At 48.7% G+C, this 24125-nt stretch overlaps 2 protein-coding genes across 2 annotated transcripts; one reads left to right on the forward strand and one right to left on the reverse strand.

The window, feature by feature from the left end:
• Positions 1 to 578: 578 nt before the first annotated feature.
• Positions 579 to 3341, forward strand: LOC120686394 (bZIP transcription factor RISBZ3-like). Its single transcript, XM_039968593.1, has 4 exons — positions 579 to 833; positions 954 to 1382; positions 1494 to 1559; positions 2469 to 3341. Exons 1-4 carry the CDS (start codon positions 660 to 662, stop codon positions 3066 to 3068), a joined length of 1269 nt encoding a protein of 422 aa, XP_039824527.1. The 5' UTR covers positions 579 to 659; the 3' UTR covers positions 3069 to 3341.
• A 12489-nt stretch (positions 3342 to 15830) lies between these two features.
• LOC120684347 (probable F-box protein At2g36090) lies at positions 15831 to 17355 on the reverse strand. Its single transcript, XM_039966213.1, has one exon. It carries the CDS (start codon positions 17036 to 17038, stop codon positions 16070 to 16072), a length of 969 nt encoding a protein of 322 aa, XP_039822147.1. The 5' UTR covers positions 17039 to 17355; the 3' UTR covers positions 15831 to 16069.
• Positions 17356 to 24125: the final 6770 nt, after the last annotated feature.

Here is a 24125-nt window from a genome sequence, read left to right on the forward strand (position 1 = left end):
TACCGGTCGGTAAACATCGATTACCGGTCGGTAAACAACGGTTACCGGTTTTTTGAATTTAAATTGTCATTTCGAGCGGTTTCTAGCGGTTTTCGGCGATTTACCGTTGGTTTACCGATACCGCTAGTTGGCGAAAATCGCTTTACCGTCGGTAAGGTGAACCCTGCCCCAAAGCCCTCCTCCTCCTGCTGCGGTCCTCCGAGGCCAGCCCACGTGTGCAGTCGCGAAGGCCACGTCACCGGGGCAAAGGCACTTGGGCGGAACGGACCCCCCGCTGACCCGCGGGCCCCAGCGCCCCCCCTCTGCATGCTGGTCGCGGCCCGCGGTGCCTCCGCGTGCCCCCCCCCCACCCCGGCGCCTGCTGCGTGGAGGGGAGCCCGGCGGGGAGCTGCCGTATCGCCACGTGGCGCGCGCGGACGGGCGAGATGGGCTCCCGCCCGCCCCATCGGACGCTCTGGGCGGATCGGCTGGGCACAGGACCACCTGTCTCCTCCTCCGGCCCCCCGCCGCGCCGCCTCTGGTGGGGAGATATTTAATCGGGGACCCCAGCCAGCCCCGCCGCCGTACCCGCCTGGCACCGTCGCACGGACCCAAGCGGTCGAGCAGCGAGCTGCGCCCCCGATCCATCGATGCAAGGGCACCGCGAGTAGCACCCAGCCATGTCCGACGACAGCGACGGGCAGCGGCAATGCCGCCGGGGCGTCACCGGCGACGTCGAGCTCGACGCCGCCATGGCGCTGGCCGACATGGCCGGCGCCGAGAACCAGCCGCGGCCGGGGGCGCCGGCGCCCCACAGGCCTCCTCCTCCTGCTTCTCCTGCTGCTGCTCACCAGGTACGGTGAAGCAAGGGACTCGATTCCCACCCGTCCCCGGCCATCTCCCCCTAGTTCCCGTCGCGCTGCGCGTTCGATCGCTTCAATAATCCTTGGTTTCGCTGCTGCTTTTCGTTCCAGGCGGTGGCAGCGGCGGCGGCGGAGGAGCTGGCGAGCACGCGGCTGAGCCTGGAGCTCGGCAAGGTCGGCATCCAGTCCGCGTCCCCCTGCTCCAGCAGCTCCAGCGCCAGCCACCCGCACCACCACCACCACCCGCACGCCGTGCCCGTGCCGGCCGCCGCGGCGACGGGGTACGGCCCCCGCCCCCGCCACATGCTCACCGAGGTAACCCACGCCCCCACCTACGGCTTCCCGCGAATCATGACCCCCCTCCTCCAATTTCACCGTCTGCCCCGCCGCGCGCAGGCCGAGAAGGAGGCGAAGCGGCTGCGGCGCGTGCTGGCCAACCGCGAGTCCGCCCGGCAGACCATCCTCCGGCGCCAGGCCATCCGCGACGAGCTCGCCAGGAAGGTCGCCGACCTCTCCTCGCAGAACGAGAACATGAAGAAGGTGCGTGCGTGCGTACGGCCAAAAAGAAAAAAGATCCGTCATTTCGACCAGTAGCCGACCGATCTTCAGAGTTCAGAATTCTCATGTCGTTCCTGTCTGCTGGTGGTGCAGGAGAAGGACATGGTGATGCAGGAGTACCTCTCGCTCAAGGAGGCCAACAAGCAGCTCAAGGAACAGGCACGGCCCCATCGCCGCCACCCGTCGCTCTCGCTCTAACCCTGCTGCCGCTGCTGCTGTGTACTTCCTGATTAGACAGCAGATTACGTCCGCCGCATGATTGATTATTATACAAATGATGCTGCTTGCCATTGTTAGGCAGAGACAGGAGTTGATCCATCTAGGACCTTCCATCCTCCAGTTCTGCCCCTCGACGGAGGGCCACGTGACGGGGCCGGCCGGCCGGCCGGCCACCTGGCCGCCGCCGCCGCCGTACACCTAGCTGCTACGGAGGAGTATACTAGTCGTGGTGCTCGGTTTCGTGGTGTCAAAGTGCCTCTGCTTGATGTACGCATGTCACGCTGACGGGGACGTCTTCTTTTGTTGGATAATGATAGAACAATAGAACAAACAAAACAACCTCCTTCCTTTTCCTTCCCTGTCGTCCATGGAGGACTTGCTATATATATATATATATATATATATATATATATATATATATATATATATATATATATATATATATATATATATATATATATATATAACTCTGGGGGGCTTCTTTTTGTCGGCACACCATGCATGGCCAGCGCGCCAAGCCCGGTGCAATGCCGACGCTGTGGCGGCATGGGGTGCGTCCGCGTAGGGTGGTAGTAGTCCGTCTAGCTGCTCAGGTGTTCCTCTTCTAGTCGGTTCAGCAGCTGGGGGGAGCCTGGATGGGTTGGCAGGGAAAGGAAGTTGCCGCACGCAGCTCGCGCCCTCGTGTCGCCTCGCTCGGTTGCCTGCGCTGCGCGCGACCACGTCGGCGGAGTTCGTCTTTTTGTCGCCGGAGTTCTCGGCCTCGGTGTCGCGCTCGAATTAGTTGCTTCGGAGCGGACGAGGGGTGCCGAGATTTGACTGACGCGTGGGTGTGGATTTCTCTGCACGCAGGTGGCGAGGACGGCCAAGAAGGCGCCCGCGCCGGCGGTGGCGACCGCGGCGATGCCCATCCAGCAGGCGGCGGCGGAGGCCATGGCGGCGGCGGCGGCGTCCCCGCCGGCCACGCCGCCGCGGCCGGGGTTCCTGTACACCGCGGCGCCGCCGGTGCCCTACGTCTGGGGCTCGTGGCCCCCCGGGCCCGGGTACGAGCACCACCACGGCGGCAGCCCGCCGCCGATATGCCTGCCGCCGCCCTGCGCGTGGTACTACCCCGTCGTGGCGGACCCGCGTGGGTCGCCGTCCGCGTACCCGCAGCAGCAGCAGCAGCCGCAGGCGGCGGCCGCGTTCCAGCCGGAGCCCGCGGGTAGCGGGGGCGGCGGCGGCGCGACGGCCGAGGAGGACACCGACGACGACCCGTGCTCGCTGACGCTCGGCCTCGACGTCGCCGACAAGAGGAGCGCGCCGATCGGCATCGACGCCCGCGGCGGCGCGGGGCCGAGCGACAGGGACAAGGCGGCCACGGCGGCGGAGGCCAGGAAGCGGAGGAAGGAGCTGACCAAGCTCAAGCACATGCACGCCGCCGCCGGCCGCCCCGGGGGCGAGCAGTGGTAGGCGGCGGCGGGCACTTGACAGCATCAACTAATCACAGGGCGTAACGTGCACTACGGCATTGGCGGCGGTGACTCCATTGGTTTTCTCGGCGGCGAACTAATAAACCTCGTGATGACCTCATCTCTTCTTTGGATCGATTGCTTTCATGTTTCGTTTGGTTTAGGTAGGAAGGAAGGAAGAGGGTTGCGTGCATTATTTCTGTCCTAGCTAGCAGTATTTAATAAACCTCGTGATGACCTCATCTCTCCATTATTTCTTTTGCTTTCAAGTACTAGCTAGCAGTATTTCTCGATCGATGATGTAGCATCATTGGAGGTCATGTATAATGTAACAATTCTTTCTGTAGGATTTTTGCACCACCAGCAAGCAAAACTAAGACAATGTAATGTCACCTTAAAGGGTAATACATGAGCCTCAGGTTTCATTCTCGTTTCTCACCTTAAAGGATTTTTTTTTGCTAAATTTACATGAAAATATGCCGGCATCTTTTAGCACCCTGTGTGGCTTTAGTTTCATGCGGCATCACCGAATTTCTTTGATAAGTGTCTGAAGTTTGTGTAGTGCTCATCTGAGTGACCATATGTTTATTTACTATTTATGTCATTATTTAAGTAGGAGCTCCCCAATTTATGAGGTTATTTCGTTTTATGAAAAAGAGTTACTCAACATAGCTGAAGTTAGGACAGACGAACTGCTCAATTGTACAATCGCATTCCGACCCCCGACTCGTCAATAGGCGAACTGCTAATAGGCGAGCGCGCCCAGACTTGCGAGCGAGCGATCTCTGACCAGGTAGAACTTTCCTTTTTTGGAGAAAGTTTTATTTTTTCACAATTTTCTATTTTTGAAAAGTTCCAAAGTTATGTATATAAATTTCATGTATAATTTTTATGTCAAATTATTTTAGAATATTTTTTTCAGTGAAATTGTTTTTAGAGAAGTTTTAATTTGAACAAAATTTTAGTCATAACTTATTCTTATAATTTTTAGAATAATTTTTAATAATAACCTTTCATCACAAGTTCATACGAGACTAGTGCCAACTACGTTTACAGGTAAAGTTATAATAAAAATTTCTTCGCACAATCTTTCTAACCTATCTTTTTAAATAACTTATACAAGTGATCAACGTCATCATAAATCTATATATACAACATATTCTACACAACTTTGCGCATAACTCTTTCTAGAGAATTTTTTCAAACACATGTTAAATAAGAAGATACAGGTAAATGAAAGGAAAGAAAAACAAATGAAAGAAAATATTTCGTGTACTAATTATTTACCCATGCTAATGATAGCTACCACATGTTGAGAAGTAAAAATAAAATAGAAAATGAAGGGAAAGGAAAGGGAAGGGAAGGAACCTTAAGTACGTGGAAGGAAATAATTAAGATGAACCTTATAGCGGTGCGTGTCAGGCACATCACGCACTAGCATTAGCTCTGGCGAGCGATCACTGTATTGGATTTACGCGACTCGTTCCGAGTGCTCGCATTTATCTAAATATATTTTATAATTAAACTGGAGCTATTCTTTCAATAGTAGGTAAGACAGTGAGAAGTTCTTTAATCCAATTGTTGTAGTGCAGTTAATTCAGATAATTATAGGCTAAATTAACATGCTAGTATGCTTGGCTGCCCCCTTTGTAGAATTTCCAGATCCGGCTCTGCTCTGGGAGGTGTTCGTATGGATAGGGTAGTAAAATCTACTAGCTCAGTCTTTTGAAGGTGTTCATACTGATAAGAATGTGTATGTATATACAAAGGTGAATGTGCGTGTTGTATTATAACCATCTATGTCTGTCTGTAAAGGAAAAAGCTAAAGTTAGGAGAATGATAATCTGGAACAACTTTGCTGTGCAAGTTCTCCAGCAGTTTTTTTTTGAGCTTTCTCGAGCAGCTATTGAGGTAGAAGCGGTTTTTTCTTTTTTATATTTAAAAAAAATTAAAATTTCAAAAATATATGTCCATTTTGGAAAATTTCAAAAATATACCCCGGTCGCCCTATGAGGGGCGACAGGGCTCAAATGTAATTTTTTTCTTCTTCAAATTTGCAACAAAGTCCCTGGAGAAAAAAAAGAGGGGGCCTGTCTTCCCCCCAACGGGCGACAGGACCCTGTCGCCCACCCCAGGGGTGACAGGGGCCTGTCGCCCGTTGGGGGGGCGACAGGGGCCCTTCCCCCTATTTAAGCCCTGGCCGCCATTCGCCGCCATTCCCTTTGTCATTTGAGCCTAAAAATTCAGAAAAAAAGAGAGGGGTGAGGAGAAGAAAAGCGGCGAAGCTCTGCCGAATTGCGTACTCCTGATCTACAGATAACTTCCGTATGAATCCATTGATATTGTATAACAATTTAATTTAATTAGTGGATTAGCTGAATTAGATTTGGTGCTTTAGAACACTGGTTTAGTATTAAAATTTGAGTACTATTACATACTTTTTCAAATAAAATAATTATACATTAGAATAGAATTATGACAGTACCTTATTGATATTGCAGCATAAGGCAATGGCTGCCTCAAATTGTGGAGGATTTTCATGGACCGAAGAAAAATCTAGTATAATACTTGATATCATGACCCATCTTGTTATCAGTAAGAAGTTGGATCCGTTAGCGGATGGTACGATAGAGATGGTGTTGTACAAAGTAGTAGAGTTTAAAGATTTCACATTATTTCGAGGTATTACGACGCAAGATGTAAAGGGACACCTGCTAGAACGTCGGAAGATATACATGAGAGTATGTGAACTAGCAAATCATCCTAATATCATTGGATTCTTACAAAGTTCTTGTAAGATATGGATGCGGCCAGAGGTGTATGAGATGCACATTAAGGTAACTCTCATTCAGTTCTAATCCCGTCCGTCATTTCGAATCCATATTTATGAAACAGTAACATTGTTTTTTAATTATATGCTAGGATTACCCCGAGGACACGGAGTTGATTAACAAAACGATACCAAATTTCCGTAAATTGGTATGTATCTTCGGTGGACTTATGCCGCAAACTAGACGAAGGAGGTGGATAAGATCTTCGGGTGATAGTACTTGGCCTGCGTAAGAACAGATGCCCGGAGGTTCGTCGAGTCATGCTTCAGCACCTCAACCACCAACTTGTGTTAACTGGGATGACGACATGGATGACTTCATGCCCCCCAAACCATGGCCTCCAACACATGATGTTCCTCCCCCTGTACATGAACCTAGAATTAGAAAGGAGACAAAGGGAAAGGCAAGAGGTTCGTCAAGTCATGTTGCACCACCTGCAGCACAAACTTGTGTTAACTGGGATGACGACATGGATGACTTCATGCCCCCCAAACCATGGCCTCCAACACATGATGTTCCTCCCCCCGTACATGAACGTAGATCCAGAAAAGAGAGAAAGAGAAAGCCAAGAGATTCGTCGAGCCATACTACACCACCTGCAGCACCACCATCTGTCAACTGGGATGACGACCTAGATGATTTCATGCCATGATCTATAACATATGATGTTCATCGGTTTAAGATGTATTCGCATTTAGTATTGTTAATGTTGTATTATGCTTGTATGTATGTCTCGTACCTAACTTGCATTCACTGGACATGTACATAATGTCGAGTTTGAATCGTACTTAGTCGTAATGGAGCATCGAAGTATAAACATACCATCTATTGTATGTAATGGAAAATACGAGAGTGATCAGTGACGAACGTTGAAGTGTATAAATAAGCGGTCCACAGCTATCTCATTACAAATAAACATCAGAGATACAAACATCAGATATATCTAACCACCCCTATGGCGTCGGAGCTTTTCATGTCACTAGAATACTAAAAAGCAGACATGTAATAAATATAACGATAAGAAATAAGAACTAAGAAATGCATTACGTAATGTGAACCACCAAATTTTACATCATAATACAATGATAATGAAAAACACATCACACATGCAGTGGCATGTCAGAACCCGTTACAAACTACGGTAAACAGATTCCGGACTAACCTAACATGCCTTAGGTAATTTAAAAAAACAGAACAAACACAACGATACAGCATGTCACTAGCACTAGGGTAGTCCTAGTAGCCGTACCCCCACGTAGCAAACTGCGTTGAGCCTTCTCCGCAGTATCCACCCATTGCAGGTGGTGCAGGCGGTGGTGCCGGAGGCGTAGGGTCCTTCTTCTTGTGACAAGGGCAGTTGCAGTAAGGAATAGTGCATGGTTCATCCTGTGAACCGGCTGCATTGCTGGTATCATCAACTTCGTCGTCTTTGTTACCCTCGCTCACTTCCTCATAATGGTTCACTTTGCATTCCAGATCAAAGATCTTTATCTGGAGGTACTCGATGAACTCCTGAACAGAATCAATTGGTGCAGGATCTACCCACCTAGTAAAACCACAGTTTTCTGGAGCATCGGAAGACTGCAAAACAAATTCCATGTAAGGTGTCTCATTGAAGATAAAGAAATAAAACAACCGAGGATTACCCATGCGTGTGGACATTTAAAGAAACGCCGACCGCCATCCATCCCGTCGGTGCACATCTGCACTAAGCAGTCCGCACCATGTCTGCATTTTGGCCACGGTTCTCTACGGTTATCATATTGTCGAAGAGGAGTTTCATTGGTAAATTCACTCTTGTGCTGTGGCGGAAACTCAAACACTGGTTCCGGAAAGGAATCAGGTCCAAGAGGCCCCTCCCATATTATGGGGTCTCCCTTTCTTCCCCCTTTTCCTTTCCCAAAACCATAGTAATTCTTCCCGCTAGACCCACCTCCAGACATTGGGTATACAATGAGGTTTGGTGTTTGAGTTGTGCTGGGAGTTCACAAACTTGGGAGTATTTATAGGCGCACAAAGGTCTGATACCCGGAGTGTGGAGTGTAAATGCACCTAAAAAACCTACATGACAACACAGTGAAGAGGCTAGCTGACCTAACACTGAAAAGGCTAGATTCGATTCTCGAAATGACTACTCGATGCATCTCTGTGCATGCACACTCACAGCACTGCATTGCTGCCGCTCGGTCGATCGTGCCTAGATGCCGCCTTCCCCACTACACGCCACAGACCTTCGCTGTAGAATGACAGGTCCGTCGTCCTCGCCAGAGAGACTGCTTTGAAGGTGAGCTGGTGTGGTTGCCGTCTTGTCACATCTATTTGAAATGGTGGAAGAGCACTGCTATTGGGTTGCCGTCTTTTGTCACGTATGTCTGGGCAAAGAATGCGACATTTGGGAAACCCGTGATCGCCGTGCTGAGCAGTGGCAACCTGTGATCTCGTACTCGCAACTAGATACACTATGGTTCCTATTTTGAGCTATTCGAGCGTGTAGTCGTCATCATCGTCGGCAGGTGAGGTTTCCGGATGCTTTTTAGTATTCTAGTGACATGAAAATGTGTGATTTTTAGCAGCAGACCCCGATGTATTTCTTAGTTCTTAATTCTTATCCTTATATTAATAAAATGTGTGTTTTTTTAGTATTCTAGTGACATGAAAAGCTCCGAAAATATTAAAGACAAGTTCCAAGATTTCATAGACTCCCGGCTACAACTGCAAATTAATGGTAAAGGCTACAACACACAGAGTTAAGCTCTCAACTTAAAACATAAACAACTAATTGCAGTGGCATGAGCACACGACAAGATAATTTCTTGTTGCATCTAAAACTACCATGCCTTATGGAATGTAAAATGCCGGGATTACATGGTACTACTCTACTGAGTGCACCTAGGATATTTGCCCTTCCTAATTGCTTCGGGCCCGGCTTCCTTCGCACGGCGTGCCCTCTCTTGCTTTCTCTCCCTGTCAGCTTCACGTTCGGCCGCCGCCTTACGATCCACCTCCTCCATCCTCTTGCGGATCTCTTCTTGCTCTTTCTTGCGCTTCTCCTCTTGCTGTTCCTCGTGCTTCATTCGGCGCCAACGTTCTGCAGCCCACCTTGCTTTTTGTTCCACAATGCCCTTTGCCTGCTGCGACTGCACGGTGTCGAACCACTGCATAAAATCACAAAGAGTCGGAGGAGACTTTGTCCAACACAAGTTAGAATCATAACTCAATGTTAGGTCACAGAGAAAAATAGCGTATGTTCTCCTGCTACCTTGGCCCGGTCTTTGCTGTATCACTTAGGTGGATCATATTCGTAGTTCTCACACATAAAGAACCTCATGCCGTAGTCATCTACTAAAACCTCAGATTGCATAAACTTGCATAACGAACCGCAGAAGCACATTGGCACATCAATTCCTTCGGGTACGGTGGCTTTACACTTGCTCCACGAAATGTAGATTGATCCTGACGAAGACATTGACGCTATAGTGTGGTGTGCCAAATAACAAACAATGATTTAAGCAATGCATATATCGTATACCAAATCGATGCGTGAAAATATAGGTACTGTCATAATTCTATTGTCTTATACTGTAATATCAATAAGATACTGTCATAATTCTATTCTAATGTATAATTATTTTATTTAAAAAAGTCTGTAATAGTACTCAAATTGTAATACTAAACCAGTGTTCTAAAGCACCAAATCTAATTCAGCTAATCTACTAATTAAATTAAATTGTTATACAATATCAACGAATTCATACGGAAGTTACCGATAGATCACAAGTGCGGAATTCGGCAGAGCTTCGCCGCTTTCCTTCTCCTCACCCCTCTCTTTTTTCTGGATTTTTGGTGGATTATTTGAGGTCAAATGAGGAGGGAATGATGGGGGGCCTTATATAGGGAGGGCTGACCCGGTCGCCCGCGGGGGGGGGGGGGGGGGGAGGGGCGACAGGCCCCCCCTGTCGCCTGCGGGAGGGGCGACTGCCCCCCCTGGCGCCTGTAGGCTGGGCCCACTGGTCGGTCGCCCCTGGGGTGGGCGACAGGGGCCTGTCGCCCGTTGGGGGGGGGGGCGACAGGCCCCCTCTTTTTTTCCTCCAGGGACTTTGTTGCAAATTTGAAGAAGAAAAAAATTACATTTGAGCCCTGTCGCCCCCCATAGGGCGACCGGGGTATATTTTTCAAATTTTCCAAAACGGACATATATTTTTGAAATTTTAATTTTTTTTAAATATAAAAAAGAAATAACCGCGAGGTAGAACCGGAAGTTTGAGGACTAATCGAACTGGGCCTCTTCAAACCAACCTGTTCGGGCCCAAACAGTCCTACAGAGCGTGGCGGCCCACCTCCCATCCCCCTTCACGCTTTTTGCTTTTTTATATTAAAAAAAATAAAAATTTCAAAAATATATGTCTGTTTTGAAATATTTCAAAAATACCCCCCGGTCGCCCTCCCATAGGGCGACAGGCCCTTAGTGTAATTTTTTTCTTCAAATTTGCAACGAGGTCCCTGGAAAAAAAAGGGAGCCTATCGCTCCCCAACGGGCGACCAGTGGGCGGGCCCGCCCACGGGCGCGGCAGGGGCCTGTCGCCCCCCCCCCCCCCCTCCGCGGGCGACAGGGGGGCCTGTCGCCCCCCCCCCTCGGGCGACCGGGGTAACCCCCCTTATATAAGGATTCGACCCCCCATTCCCTCCTCATTTCAGCCCGAAAATTCCAGCAAAAATCCAGAAAAAAGAGAGGGGTGAGGAGAAGGGAAGCGGCGAAGCCCTGCCGGATTCAGCACTTGTGATCTACAGGTTAGTACATTTAGTTTATATATTTTTCCATTTAAGTAGGAGTGATTTAAGTAGGGGTGAGTATTTTAATTTAATTAGTGCTATAGTAGAACCAATTAAGTAGGAGTTTAATGATACTTTAGTTTGTAGTTACGTAGTAGTAAAATTAGTTTAGAAAATTAATACTACGTATTTATTATTACAATTGCAGTACTATTAGAGACGTGTTTATAAATTAATTATGATTTAGAATAGAATTTGGCATATGCAGTATAGAATTTGAGTGTCATCACGTAGTTATGAATAATTATACGTTGTAGTTGAATTTCATACTTAGTTTTTACGGAATATTGAATAAGGTAGTGAAGTAAAGAGTATAACTCGATAAGTATTATGTGATATACAGATATGTCGAGCAAGATGCAGTTTCAAGTATTTTATGGTAACTACAATGTTTTGTATGGGCCAAATGGAGTAGATCTTTCTGTCTTTAAGTGCACATCTAGCGCCATAGATAAACCTCTGGAAAGGAGTTTTGGTTCCATATGTAAGTGGCTGCAGCGTGGGTTCCGTGTTGATCCGTTGACACATGTGATCACCGTGCAGTCTCTTGTTAATTGGGAGGTAGAAAGTGAATTATGGGAATTGATGATGATACACAGCACTGATGACTGGCAGAAGTACATGCAAGCAGCTCTAGAGCGTGGGTGGCCTCTGGCCATCCTTGTTCAAATCCGGGAGAAGACACAAAATGAAATCCAACATTGTTCAGATCAAGGAACTCCGAGTATTCGAATAGAGACCAATTATGTTGAGCAAGATGAGTCAGAAGAGACAGAGAACCAAAACATGGGACCACAGGGTCTTGCTGATGAGGGAGAGAGGATAGATAGCATTGTGGACGAGATGGAGGCAGAAGACCAAACTGCAATAGAGATGGAAGAATATGAGGGCTCATCTGATGACGAGCAGTACTCATTGCCAAAAGAGTGGAAGGAGCATGGTTTTGGTAGTCATGTCGCAGAAGACGTACGAAATCAGGAGTGGGAGTACAGAGGGAATGAGGTAGTGCAAGGTGCAACATATCCAAATATTAAAGCCGTAAAAGATGCTGTGAGACTATGGGCAATATCATTGAAACGAGAATTCAGAGTCATAAAGTCTGGCAGTAAAGAATATGAGGTGAAGTGTGTGAATGATGGATGTCCATGGCGAGTACATGCATTCAAGGGAAAATGGATTCTCCTTCCATATGCACGGGAGATTGCGGATGGGGACGAGGACGTACCGCCCTACAGCTGGGGTGAGGCGGTACTTACAGCCACTTACCGTGGACTCTGCGACGGCTGCATGAAGACGCATGGGAACGCTATCCTGGCAAGGTGCCCACTACTGCTACAGCTTTGGTCGTACGAGAGGTTAGCCGTTGGTCGGCCCATGGTCAGCCACGAGCCTTACCACGGGGGCATGTATGGCGACGAGGAGGACGAGAGGCCCACTATGGGAACTATCTGGATCTGGCGTCAGGTACGTTCGCAACAAATCTAATTTTGTTATTCATTGTTACATGATGCATTAGCGCACTTTTAATTTTACTTATTCGGAATGCAGAGGTCCTGGGCGCATGTGCAGGTTAGACGCGCATATCCTGAGTTTGTTTCGGAGCTCGACATGCTGACGCCCGAGGACGTTGTCTGGGAGCCTTACAGCCCAGAGGCTGTGGCTACCCGTGCACCAGCAGGCCTGTCTTCGCACTGCTCCGCGAATGCGACCCTGTGGCTTACTACCGCCGTCCTGGTTTATGACATCGCGGTTGAGGCATATTGCCCCTGGAGAGTCAGGAGACAGTTTGGGCAGCGCCAGGAGTTTCCGGTGCCCACCGCGTTGGAGCGTGTCAGTCGCCAGGACCACAGGTAATTATGAATGAACTTAGCTCATACATTCGTGTCGAATCTAATGATTCTTCGTGGTCCACTTTGTAGGTTGTCAAGGAGTGGCTTGCCGTGCTCTGATGATTGGCTCACCAAGATGCAGCCGTGGGTGGACCAATGGGAACAGGCAGACGAGCACTTGGTCCATCCAACAGGACCACACACAGACAGCTCCTTTAGGGCTTACCTCACCTGGTACTTACCCCGGACTCGGGCTCGTCTGGTTTTTGTTGACACTCACCCGCAGCCACACCAGGCGAGGCCTCAGGATGGCTATGCCCGGCACCACGTGGAGGCACTAGCTGGCGCGGTGAGTCTCTTGATCATATTTGCATATATATATATATATATATATATATATATATATATATATATATATATATATATATATATTCATATTCATAAGATAATTCATGTGTTTGTAACTATACCTTTACTGAATGGATGCAGTTTCGCCTTTGCAACATGATGGAGATAGATTGCTCGACTTACTTGACGAGGGTATGTGCCGGATCCCCAATGACCCAGTTTGAGCAGACAGAGGCATGGTCGAGGCAGAGTGATCATTTGCGTCAGGTAGTGCACAACTTGGGAAGCCGTGTGCAGTACGAAGACAGCCACGGGTCGTCCCAGGCCTCGTCGTCGTTCCCGTGTCCGTCGACCGTGCACGGGCCGACGTCGCAGTTCTTCCCAAGTGCAGGTAACGTACATATCTCTTTAAAATTAGATCAAGTGTTCCTACATATTTACTAATATCACATACAGGATATGATCCAGCTACTGCGTTCGGCCATACTGGAATGTTTAGAGGGATAGCACCAGTTGGCGGACCGTATCCAGGGATGGTACCGGGGCCACAGATACCGGTCTACACAGGTTAGTTTATGTTTCGTATTTCGGTTTCTACATGTCATGACGAAATATACGAGCGTACGCTAACATCCACATTTTTTGCATAGGATTCTACCCCGATGTGGGCGCCGGACCTTCTTCTTCCTCCTTTCGACCAGATAACGAGACCTTCACCTTAGACGACTTCGACAGCTTGACTCCAGAAGAGCCTGCCGCGCAAGGTGACCCCGATGTCTTGGGGTATTCACAGCTAGGAGGAGCACCACTTGGGATCTCTTAGCAGCAGACACCGCAGCCCCTTGCGAGTCCTGAGCGACAGGTGAGGTCTCCGGATGTTCTCACCTACTCCGAGGGCCATGTCCGTGCCCAGCAGAGGGCTAAGAGGGTCCGACGCCCTAGGGGTGGTTAGATATATCTGATGTTTGTATCTCTTATGTTTATTTGTATTGAGATAGCTGTGGACCGCTTATTTGGATCCGATGTTTATGATTGTGCTAGTTTACTTGTCATTTGTTTCTATAGATACTATTGATGTGAACTTGTTATGTTTGTGGGTTCCATAATGCTCGTGAAATAAGGGAAGTTCTTGCGATTTTTTTCCGTGATTTAATGAAGGACAAGTTAGGTGCGGTAGGAGTTATCGGCCGAGATACCAGCAATGCTGCCGGTTCACAGGATGAACCATGCACTATTCCTTACTGCAACTGCCCTTGTCACAAGAAGAAGGGCCCTGCACCTCCGGCACCACCGTCTGCACCACCTGCAATGGGTGGATACTGCGGAGAAGGCTCAACGTAGTTTGCTAGATGGGGGTACGGCTACTAGGACTACCCTAGTGCTAGTGACAGGCCCCCCTGTCGCCCGCAGGGGGGGCGACAGGCCCCTGCCGCGCCCGTGGGCGGGCCTGCCCACTGGTCGCCCGAGGGGGGGCGACAGCCCCCTGTCGCCCGTTGGGGGGGCAACAAGCTCTTTTTTTTTTCAGGGACCTCATTGCGAATTTGAAGAAAAAAAATAACACTTAGGGCATGTCGCCCTATGGAGAGGCGACCGGGGGTATTTTTGAAATATTTCAAAACAGACATATATTTTTGAAATTTTTATTTTTTAAAAATATAAAAAAGAAAAAAGCGCTCCCCCTTCCGCGTCCACCACAGCTGCTGCTGCAGAGGCGAACTGATTAGGTCCCTCGTGGTGAAATCAACCCGCCCGGATTTAACTTCTGACTTGGCATGGATACTCACATTTTTCTAAATTTATTTCAAAATTTTCCAGTGTTATATTTTAAATGGTAAGCGACATTTTCGTCAACAACGAGACGTCAATGGTGGCTTCGGGAATCTTTAGGTATGCCGACCCAGTCCTTCGAATGTGCTCATAAAAATATGATTTGCGTACGTATGTTCATAGAGATGTGTGTGCATACATGTTGTGAGCGTGTTGTAGTGTGTACTGGAAAAACTCTGTTGCTGCAGAGTACCGCTACTGTATTTCCATTCCTCCATTTTTCCCTTGACATCTATATTTATTTTCTATGTTTTCCATTCTTTGTTCCGAAAAGACTCCATTTTCCCTTCGCACCTATATACTATATTATTTTTTTGTGCTTCCTCCATTCCTTTATTCCAAAGAGATTCTGAAATTTTGGATGTCGTGTCGCCATATTAAATAGTTACATGTGTCTGTGTGTTGTCATGTTGGCAACTGAAAATGGAAGTAGAATTAGGTTTGTGTAAGAACGTTCAAATTTAATCTATATTTTACGTTTTGTTGCTCTGCCGAGTGAGCATCTCCCGTTAGGTCTGCGGAGGCTTGCGTCAATTTTCCTTTTTCACCTCAGTGGTGAGAGCAAAACAAAAATGAAATCATAGTGCCTCCGAGCACGAAAGCTTTAGAACAAACTCTTTTTTCTGAGAAATATAATATACCAAGTTTCCTTTTCTTAGACTTTGCTTTCTGCAAAATTAATAGCGGCAAAAGGATGCCACTATCTGATGGCAACATTCAGCTGTACATTTCATTCATCGTTGACAACCGACCGTATATCTGATGGCAAGGATTCTGATTTTTTTTATGGCGTGTTGCCATAATACTTGTGTCTATGTGTTGTCATGTTGGATTGATTGAATGATTAGGCTATGGAATAACCTTGTTTGCAATTCTTGCATACTTGTGCAGCACAGGAAATGAAAGTAAAATTAGGTTTGTGTAAGAACGTTCAAATTTAATCTATTTACGTTTTGTTGCTTTGCCGAGTGAGCATCTCCGGTAAATGGGAGTAAAATTAGGCTTGCATCAAATTTTCTTTTCCACCTCAGTGGTGAGAGTTTGCTGCATGTCCAGTAAAAATAATAATGAAATTATGGTGCCTCCGAGCAAGAAAGCTTTTGAACAAACTTTTCTTTCTGAGAAATATAATGTACCAACTTCCCTTTTCTTAAACCTGCTTTCTGCAAAATTAATAGCGGTGAAAGGATACCACTATCTGATGGCAACTTTCAGCTGTACATTTCATTGTCGACAACCGACCGTATAACCTACAGCTACAGCAACACAATCGTATTTACATTCCCTGTACAAGTCAACGCCATCAGGGTGTTCATCCCCCGGGCGCGGCGGACGTGTCACCGGAGCGTGAGCATGACGAGGAAGCCGAGGAACGCCGCCGCCCCGACGCCGGAGCAGCAGAGGTCGAGCATGCTGTCCCGCCTGGCCTTCCACTCCTTGCGCGCCCTCTTCCCCCTGACGAACTCCTCGTACCGCAGCCTGGTCTCGTCCTCCGCGCCGCGGTGGCCCCGCCTCGCGCCCGCCATGGCCGCGGCGACCGCGGCGAGCGCGTCCCGGCCGCTGACCCCGCCGCCGTCGCCGTCCTCCGCGCACAGGCTCACCTCCCGGACGTGGCCGTAGCGCTCGTCGCAGACGACGGCGGCCTCCAGGGCCACGCCGCCGCCGAGCACGACGGCGAACCGCGCCACGGTGTCCCCCGTGAGCCACTTGCGGTCGACGGAGACGGGGCGGCGGCTGGACGCGTTCAGGGCGCGGCCGGTGGCCGGGTCGACGAGGATCCAGCTGAGCGCCAGGTCCGCGGGCGCGACCGCGGACGGCGCCGAGAAGCCCTCCTGCACGAGCGCGTCGACGCGGAACGGGGCGCCCAGGAACCAGTCCGACGCGGCGTCCGTCTCCACGACGCGGGACAGGATGCAGGCGCCGCCGTGGTGCAGGTCCACGGCCGAGACGAGGCGCGCCGGCAGGGACCGCGGCGCCGCCGCGCCCGGGGGGACGGCCGCGGCAGCCGGGAACGGGAAGGCGTCGGCGAAGAGCGCGCGGTGCCCGCCGCCGCGCAACGGGACGCCGCGGACCGACGGCCACATGGCGAGGCAGAGCCCGCGCCAGGTGGCCGGGTCGGCGGCGAGGCCGCGGAGGCCCGCGCACGCGCACCCGACGGCGGCCAGCGACGCGCCGTCGAGGCGCCGGAGCACGAGCGCCAGGACGTCCGCCGGGAGGTCCTCGATGGCCGTCGCCGTCGCCGTCCCCGCCGCGGCGCCGGCGGCGAAGCCCGTCGCCCCGAGACCACCGCCCACGCCGGCGGCCATGGACAGGGTCGAACCTTGCACGGAGCAAAACTTGCAGGTCCTCCGTCCGGCGCGGCGCGAGCTGCTGGGACCGCGAATCCGTGGAGCTTTGTACCCGGGCGGTTGTGCTTGTCGTTGATGCGGTTTGAAGCTCGTGGCTTGCCTGGTTTATAAATGGGTTAGTGGGCGGGGGAGGGTGAGTGGTCGGATCACGGCCGGAAAGCGAGGTGTTCCTGCGCCCCGACCGGCCGGTCTCGGTCTCGGCAGGAAGGATGAGAGGGAGGCCAGGCCACGGTGGCGCCATCTAGTAGCTCGCTCTCGCTCTCTTTGCGTCGCCGGAAAGCAAGCTCGGTCCGTGGCGACGTTTTCCTATCGCAGGAAGCTTCTGTGACGGCAGCACCGCGATTCGTACGTCGCTCGCTGACGCGCGGGCCCCGGCGCCACGGCACGGCGCGGCGGTCAATCTCAACTCGCGGCGCCGTTGACCGGGCCCGGGCCGACGTGTCAGGTGAGGGGGCGTAAGATTGGACCGCGCGCGGTGACCGATGCGTACGTACGCACGTTTGAAGAAGGAAAGCTGGCAAGTGCAGCCATGGCGGGCGGGGTGGGGCGGCCCGGCGTCGCCGTCGTCTACAGCGGCGGCCGTCGACGTCGTCCCGGCCCGGCCTGGCCGTGGCGGCTGGCGGCGAACGTGTAACTTGTTAGTGCAAGTGGAGGATCGGGCGTGCACGATCGCACTTGGCATGTGCGCCATCAGTGCAGGATGATGGTCCCGTTGTGGCATTAATCAGTCGCGCTAATCCACGGCCATGATTAACGGCGTGCTTTTGCAAACAGTTTGGCCGGCCAGCTCGGTCGCGTGCCAAACCGAAAACCACGCACGAGCTCTGGGTTCTGACCACTTTCCAGACCCAACGTGATTTTGCTGACTTTGGGTGGTGTTTGGCAGGGAGCATGTTGGGATGTCAAAATCCCCGGAGGGTCAAATTTAATCGATTTTGATAGTTTTTTTTGCAGGTAATCTTCAATATGATTGATTTGGATTTTTTTATCGAGTTATTTTCCTCTTTATATCGGTGAACAGTCGAAGGGATGGTTACTGTTGCGTGCGCAGTCACTTGCCATGCCACTTGGCACCTCTCATCAGTCATCAGCCGTGACTGAAACAGTAGCTCTTTTGATCCTAGAAGAATCAAAATCGTCAACCATCTGCACGGTCAGGTTTGAAACCTCCCCCGAGTTTTTTTCCCCATCCCTCTCTCTTGTCCCCAAGTGGCGCATGCATGAGAAATAAAAATTCGCGGGAACAAAGCGCATGGGTACGTCTCCTTCCGAGCGATGTGCAACCGAACGATGGATACGGCTACGCAGCGCGCACTGTGTCTCTGATCGTGCCAGCAACTGGCCTACTACCACCACCCAAAAGCAACCGTCGACGGAGACGGGTCGCGCGCGGCGTTGCACCGTCGGGCGTTGGCGCGTCGCCCTCCAGCTAGCTCCGGGCACGCCCGGCCGCCGGGGAGTCCGGACTCCTCGTCAGCCCGGCGGCCACGACGTGGCGCGTACGTGCAGGGGCAGCCCAGAAGCAGCACGGCGCCGCACTTGCTTGCCTCCAACGTCGTTTACTTTAAGCTGCTTTTTAAAAAGGTTTCGTGCCTCGAATGAATGATTTTGTGGAGTGCGGCGGTTAAAATGTTAAATCGAGCCCATGTTGCTTTTTTTTTGGAAAAAAAAGGAAGAACATGGCTCTGCACGAGCCACACGCACTCAAGCAGTCAAACATCAAATTAATACTAGTAGGTAATTGTTTAGATGAGCTAAAATTGAGTGCAAACTTTAGCACCTATTAGCACGAACCTGAAGGTGGAGTCATGTGGCCGAATCTCTATCCCTTGTACTAATAATCAACTAATAACATCCCATATACGAATCAGCTACAATAATCGTCACCGTGGATGCGTGCCAAACCCCAGGCTTTAACGAGGGATTAATAACTAATGATGATGCATATGGAAACATGTATACGTGTGGCTCATGTGTCGTTGTACGTTCATCACTTTATGGCCAAACCTGTCGTGCGACCACAAGTCGTCAAGTACAGTATGGTTCGTGTACTGTCTGTTTTTGCTAGTTTCCCCGGCCCCCTTCATTGCTAGCTAGAAAAGCACGATCGAACTTGCATTGCATTGACAACCTGCAGGGAGCTGAGCTCGAACGGCCTCTAGTCTCATCGTTGGAATCTTACTATTACTAATTGGAGGCTCCTTTGAAGTCTCCATATGAGGCCACCTATGATTCTAGGTGGATATTCTAAAAAAATAAAAAAATCCTATAAATTCTTACAAAAATCAGAAACATCTATTCATCAATCTAAGTACTCTAATTATAATAGCCATCAGATATGTTATCTTTCTTTATAAATTATCCACATCTGCCATTATGAAAATAGACTAAAGTAACCCCCTAAACATGTATCTAAATTACCCACCTATGTCATTATAAAAAATCTAAAGTAACCCCCTAATCTTCGTGTAAATTACCCACCTATGCTATTATAATACAAACAGGCCCCTAACTTTGCATATAAATTATCCAATTATATTATTATTAGAAGTTAAATTCTCCTAAATCTGAATTTAAATTATATTAGAATTTAAGTTACTCCTAAATCTGAATTTAAATTATATAATTATAATAAAATATTAAAGTATCAATATAAAAATCTAAATTACAATTTCTATCATTACCATGTATTTATGTATGATGGAAAAGATAAGACTATCAATTCACAAACAAATAGTTCAACTAAATATATATATCGAATACATGTGGAGGTGGGATGCAAAATGAAATCTATTGTAACTAAATAATGATAAATATATATTTTAGAGTATGTGTTAGAATATTTAATTGATGAAAAAGAGCGTGAGATACAAAATTATAATTATTGACCTCATTCTTATAGTAATTTTAATTAGCCCGTGCGGGAGCATGGGTTTCCGATGTTTTCAACTAACCTGTGTTTACACTTTACTTGTTTAATCGTGACTAAAACGTGTGGAAGCGACGGAAGGCCATCATGAGTACTCCTTCCGTTTTGTCTCTAAAATTTATTACACAAAGACTATTCATTTAGATTGTAAATGAGGTTTATCTAATTAAAGCAATGTCAAGTACTAAGAAATATGTAGAGAAAGAACTAGGAGTCAATCAAATAGTTAAGCAGATTCTATTTTCGTTTCCAATGCATTTGCATTTATTAAGGATCTTGGAAACAAATAAGCAGCGCGGTTTTGAATCACAGCTGCTATAGTTAATTATAGATAATAAGGTCATTTCTTACTACTAGAAATGTGTCTGGAATTTTTTTTGGAAGGAACAGTTTTTATGGGATGGAGGGAGTGAACAAGTGTTCGCGCGGCATTCACACGAGTCAGCCTCCCTGTTGGAGATCACCCTCTAACCAACAGCAATAAACTAGACCGATAGAAAAATGGGTGACGGCGACCGGGGAAGTTGCTTGGATTCGGATGCATCTCCTAAACATGATGGCAACCTGCTGGTTTTGGGCGCCTTTTGCCCTTTTGGCGCTTGGCAAGTTGCCGTTCAGTGCCGCGACAGGCGATGGGTACATGCATAATGACCGCCGGCCATTTCTTCCGAGCTGTTGCTGCTGTGACAGATATGGGCACTGGTATTTGTGTCGCTGCTGCTAGCGCTAGCTAGCTCCGGAAAGCGTCCACTTCCGAGGCATTTTTTTTAAAAAAAATTGTTTTACGCCCTGATAAAGAGACGACAACGAAATTATCTTTTTTATATTGTTATATACGTATTGGATGAATGAGACGGCGACGTCCTATGACAAAGATCATGTTGATTGCTTTTGATGAAAAAAAAAAGAAATCGACCAGTGAATTCGTTTTAAAAAAAATATATCAAACAATCCAGCCCACATACTCTTTTTTCGAGGAAATCCAGCCCACCTGCTGTTCATATCTTGCTGCCCACAGGCTGCTCGGTGCGGCCCAAGCAGTAAGTCAGGTATCTTCTTCCGTGCTTCTTTCTTGCGTCTCACGTGGCTCTCCTCCAAGACAGGAGCTACTTGAGCCGTCGGGTCGCTGGACCGTGGACCCAGACAAAATTTGCAAAATTTAGTGTAAAACATGATTTACCTCTGTAATTGATTCCGATGTATCAGTACTTAGGATTTAGATGTCGTTCTGTGGAGAAGAGAGAGTTGTGGTTTAGATGTTGTTTGGGCGGGGGGGGGGGGGGGATTTTTGGACTCTGCTGCCCTCGCTTTAATTGGGTCCTCGGGACCCTTGGCCATGCAAAAGCGTCGAACTAGGGACCCTTGGCCTTGGACTTGCTGCCATCACCAGTCAAGCTGCGCTAGACTTATGGTTAGGAGGCACCTTTCACCCTATTTAATAAGGGCAAACATGGAAAACTAACTCCTCATTAATCACTACTTGGTATGCTAACTCATGTCCTAAACGACATCTAAATCCGATATGACCTTGATGATTTGATTGGCTGGCTGCTTCAACCCCTACTCGAAGAGAGTCCTAGGAGTCCCTGGACATGCCCGGCTGCACATGGACGACCGGTTGGTCAATAGCGATCATGCATGGGTCCTGCTTCCAGTTTTCAGCTTGGCAGTCCAAGGTAAAAACTCTACGGAATCGGTTTGGATGTCGATATTAAAGTGGTTGGTATTGAACTAGACCGAATATCAAACCCGACTAGCTTTGGAAATGGGTAAGAAGACCAAAGCTATTGTTTGAATATAGATGAAATTGATAGATGGATCGGGATGCAAATACTGATTCACTTTTGAATGTGCATGTGCATGCTGTGAAATATTGGAATCGGACTGCAACAGTCGTCTATTGCAGTCTCCTCATCTTCATCTTCCCCTCATGAAGCTTTGGGCCAACGGGATACGAGTCGAGATGGAGGGGCAGAGGACAGCAGAGAGCGGTGCGGTGGTGCAGGGGTACATCCTACAAAGTTGTCGAGTACCATAATTAGGGGCACCCTAATCTAGGGACTAAACCGCCCTAAAAACGCAATTAGACAATCAGGCCCACAGTGCCAACCACCTTGTCAAACTCTGCAGTCACGACGAAGCAAGGCGAGCCGTCTTCCTCCAATCCGAAGGGGAAGAAGGACTGCTCGACGGCGATCCTGGAGAGGAAGAAACCACCAATGATGACAACTCCGTCGTCGCTCTGCACCCGGATACCATGGATCATCTCCAACTCTCCTACAGCACCCGGATCCTCCCCAGGCTCCCAAAGAGGCCCAATGCAAGCTTGGCTCACGGTCCAGCTCCACGGTACGGCCCATCCGGGGCCCCCTCGAATCCGTGGAACAATCTCCGCCTCGCTCGAGGCCTCCCCGCCGAGGCTTCCAGTTGTGCACCACGCCTCCGCCTCGCTCGAGGGTAGCGGACCTACCCTCGGAGTATTCGGCGTTTGGCATTTAAATACGTTTTGATTGACGATGAGCTTTATCGTCGAACCACCAAAGATGTACTTCTCAAGTGCCTAGATTCTGATCAGGGCCGTGTTGCTATGGGAGAAGTTCACGAAGGCATCTGTGGTACACATCAATTGGCTCCTAAAATGAAGTGGTTGCTTAGGAGAGCCGGTTTCTATTGGCCAACCATGATGGCGGATTGTTTTAGATATTATAAAGGGTGTGAAGAATGTCAGCAATTTGGTAATATTCAGTTAGTACCTGCTGCATTATTACATCCTATTATCAAGCCATGGCCGTTCAGAGGTTGGGGGTTGGATTTCATTGGTCATATTAATCTCCCTTCTTCAAAGGGATATCGCTTCGTGTTGGTTGCTACGGATTACTTTACTAAGTGTACCGAAGCGGTTCCTTTGAAGAATATGACACATCGGGAGGTAATTCAGTTCATTATAGAGCATATTATTCATAGATTTGATATTCCTCAGACTTTGACAACGGATCAAGGATCATCTTTTATTTCAAAGGAGGTATGTGATTTTGCCGAATATTACAAGATTAAGGTACTCAATTCATCTCCATATTATGCTCAGGCCAATGGTCAGGCCGAGTCTAGTAATAAGATCTTGATAAAACTCATCAAGAAGAAGATAGAAGAGAATCCTAGGTGGTGGCATGAGGTATTATCTGAGGCATTATGGGCTCATCGTATATCTAGACATGGTGCTACTAAGGTTACTCCTTTTGAGCTTGTATATGGTCAAGAAGCCATTTTGCCCGTCGAGGTGAATCTAGACGCTTATAGGTTGGCTAAACAAAATGACCTTTCCGCTGTTGATTATTATGATTTGATGATGGACAATACTGATGAAGTAAGCGACAAGCGGTTGCAAGATTTGAAGGAAATTGAGAAGGAAAGCTTCGGGTTGCTAGAGCTTACAACAAGAAGGTAAGAGCAAAATCTTTTCAGGTTGGTGAATTAGTTTGGAAGACAATATTACCTCTTGGAACAAAGAGCAATAAGTTCGGCAAGTGGTCGCCAAGTTAGAAAGGGCCATACAAGATTGTCAAGGTTATCTTCGGGAATTCTTATATGGTGGAGACGATGCAAGGAGAGCATCTTCCAAGATCTCTTAATGAAAGATACTTGAAGAAATACTACTCCAGCGTGTGGCAAGACGCTTGAAGATGAAGACGACCGGTATAGAATATCGCCCTTAGCATTATTTTTAGCATTGTACTTTCTATGCAAATCTATGTAATTAGGCTAGCTTCTGGTACTTGCTTTTTAGTTTGCAAAGCTCACTAAAAAGCAGGGGGCATATGTTGGCAGCCAAAATTGGTATTGCCGAAGGCCGACCGGTCTGGCCGGCGGTCTGGTCCTGTGTAATCCGAATCAGGTTAGATTTGATTTGTAGAGTCCATTTGTAACCCGATTTGGAAGGGGTACGTCCTCCTCGGCCTATAAATATAAAGGCCACGGCCGATTGAGGTCCGGCTACCCAATCGAATCAATCAATCTACTATTTTCCTATTTTTCCTAAACCTTAGCTTTTCCAACCTCGTGCTGTTCTTTGTTCGTCTCTACGGCGTTCAAGGGCGTCTTGAGTGACCTGCCGACCTC

This window comes from Panicum virgatum, chromosome 8N (genome assembly GCF_016808335.1).
Source record: "Panicum virgatum strain AP13 chromosome 8N, P.virgatum_v5, whole genome shotgun sequence".
NCBI lineage: Eukaryota > Viridiplantae > Streptophyta > Magnoliopsida > Poales > Poaceae > Panicum > Panicum virgatum.

What these genes read in the sequence shown, in the direction of transcription:
- LOC120684347 (XM_039966213.1), bottom strand. Translation starts at nt 17,038, where the DNA reads ATGGCCGCCGGCGTGGGCGGTGGTCTCGGGGCGACGGGCTTCGCCGCC.
- LOC120686394 (XM_039968593.1), top strand. Translation starts at nt 660, where the DNA reads ATGTCCGACGACAGCGACGGGCAGCGGCAATGCCGCCGGGGCGTCACC. An exon ending in CTCCTGCTGCTGCTCACCAG is followed by an intron (nt 834 to 953) that starts GTACGGTGAAGC and finishes TTTTCGTTCCAG; the next exon opens with GCGGTGGCAGCGGCGGCGGC. An exon ending in ACAAGCAGCTCAAGGAACAG is followed by an intron (nt 1,560 to 2,468) that starts GCACGGCCCCAT and finishes CTCTGCACGCAG; the next exon opens with GTGGCGAGGACGGCCAAGAA.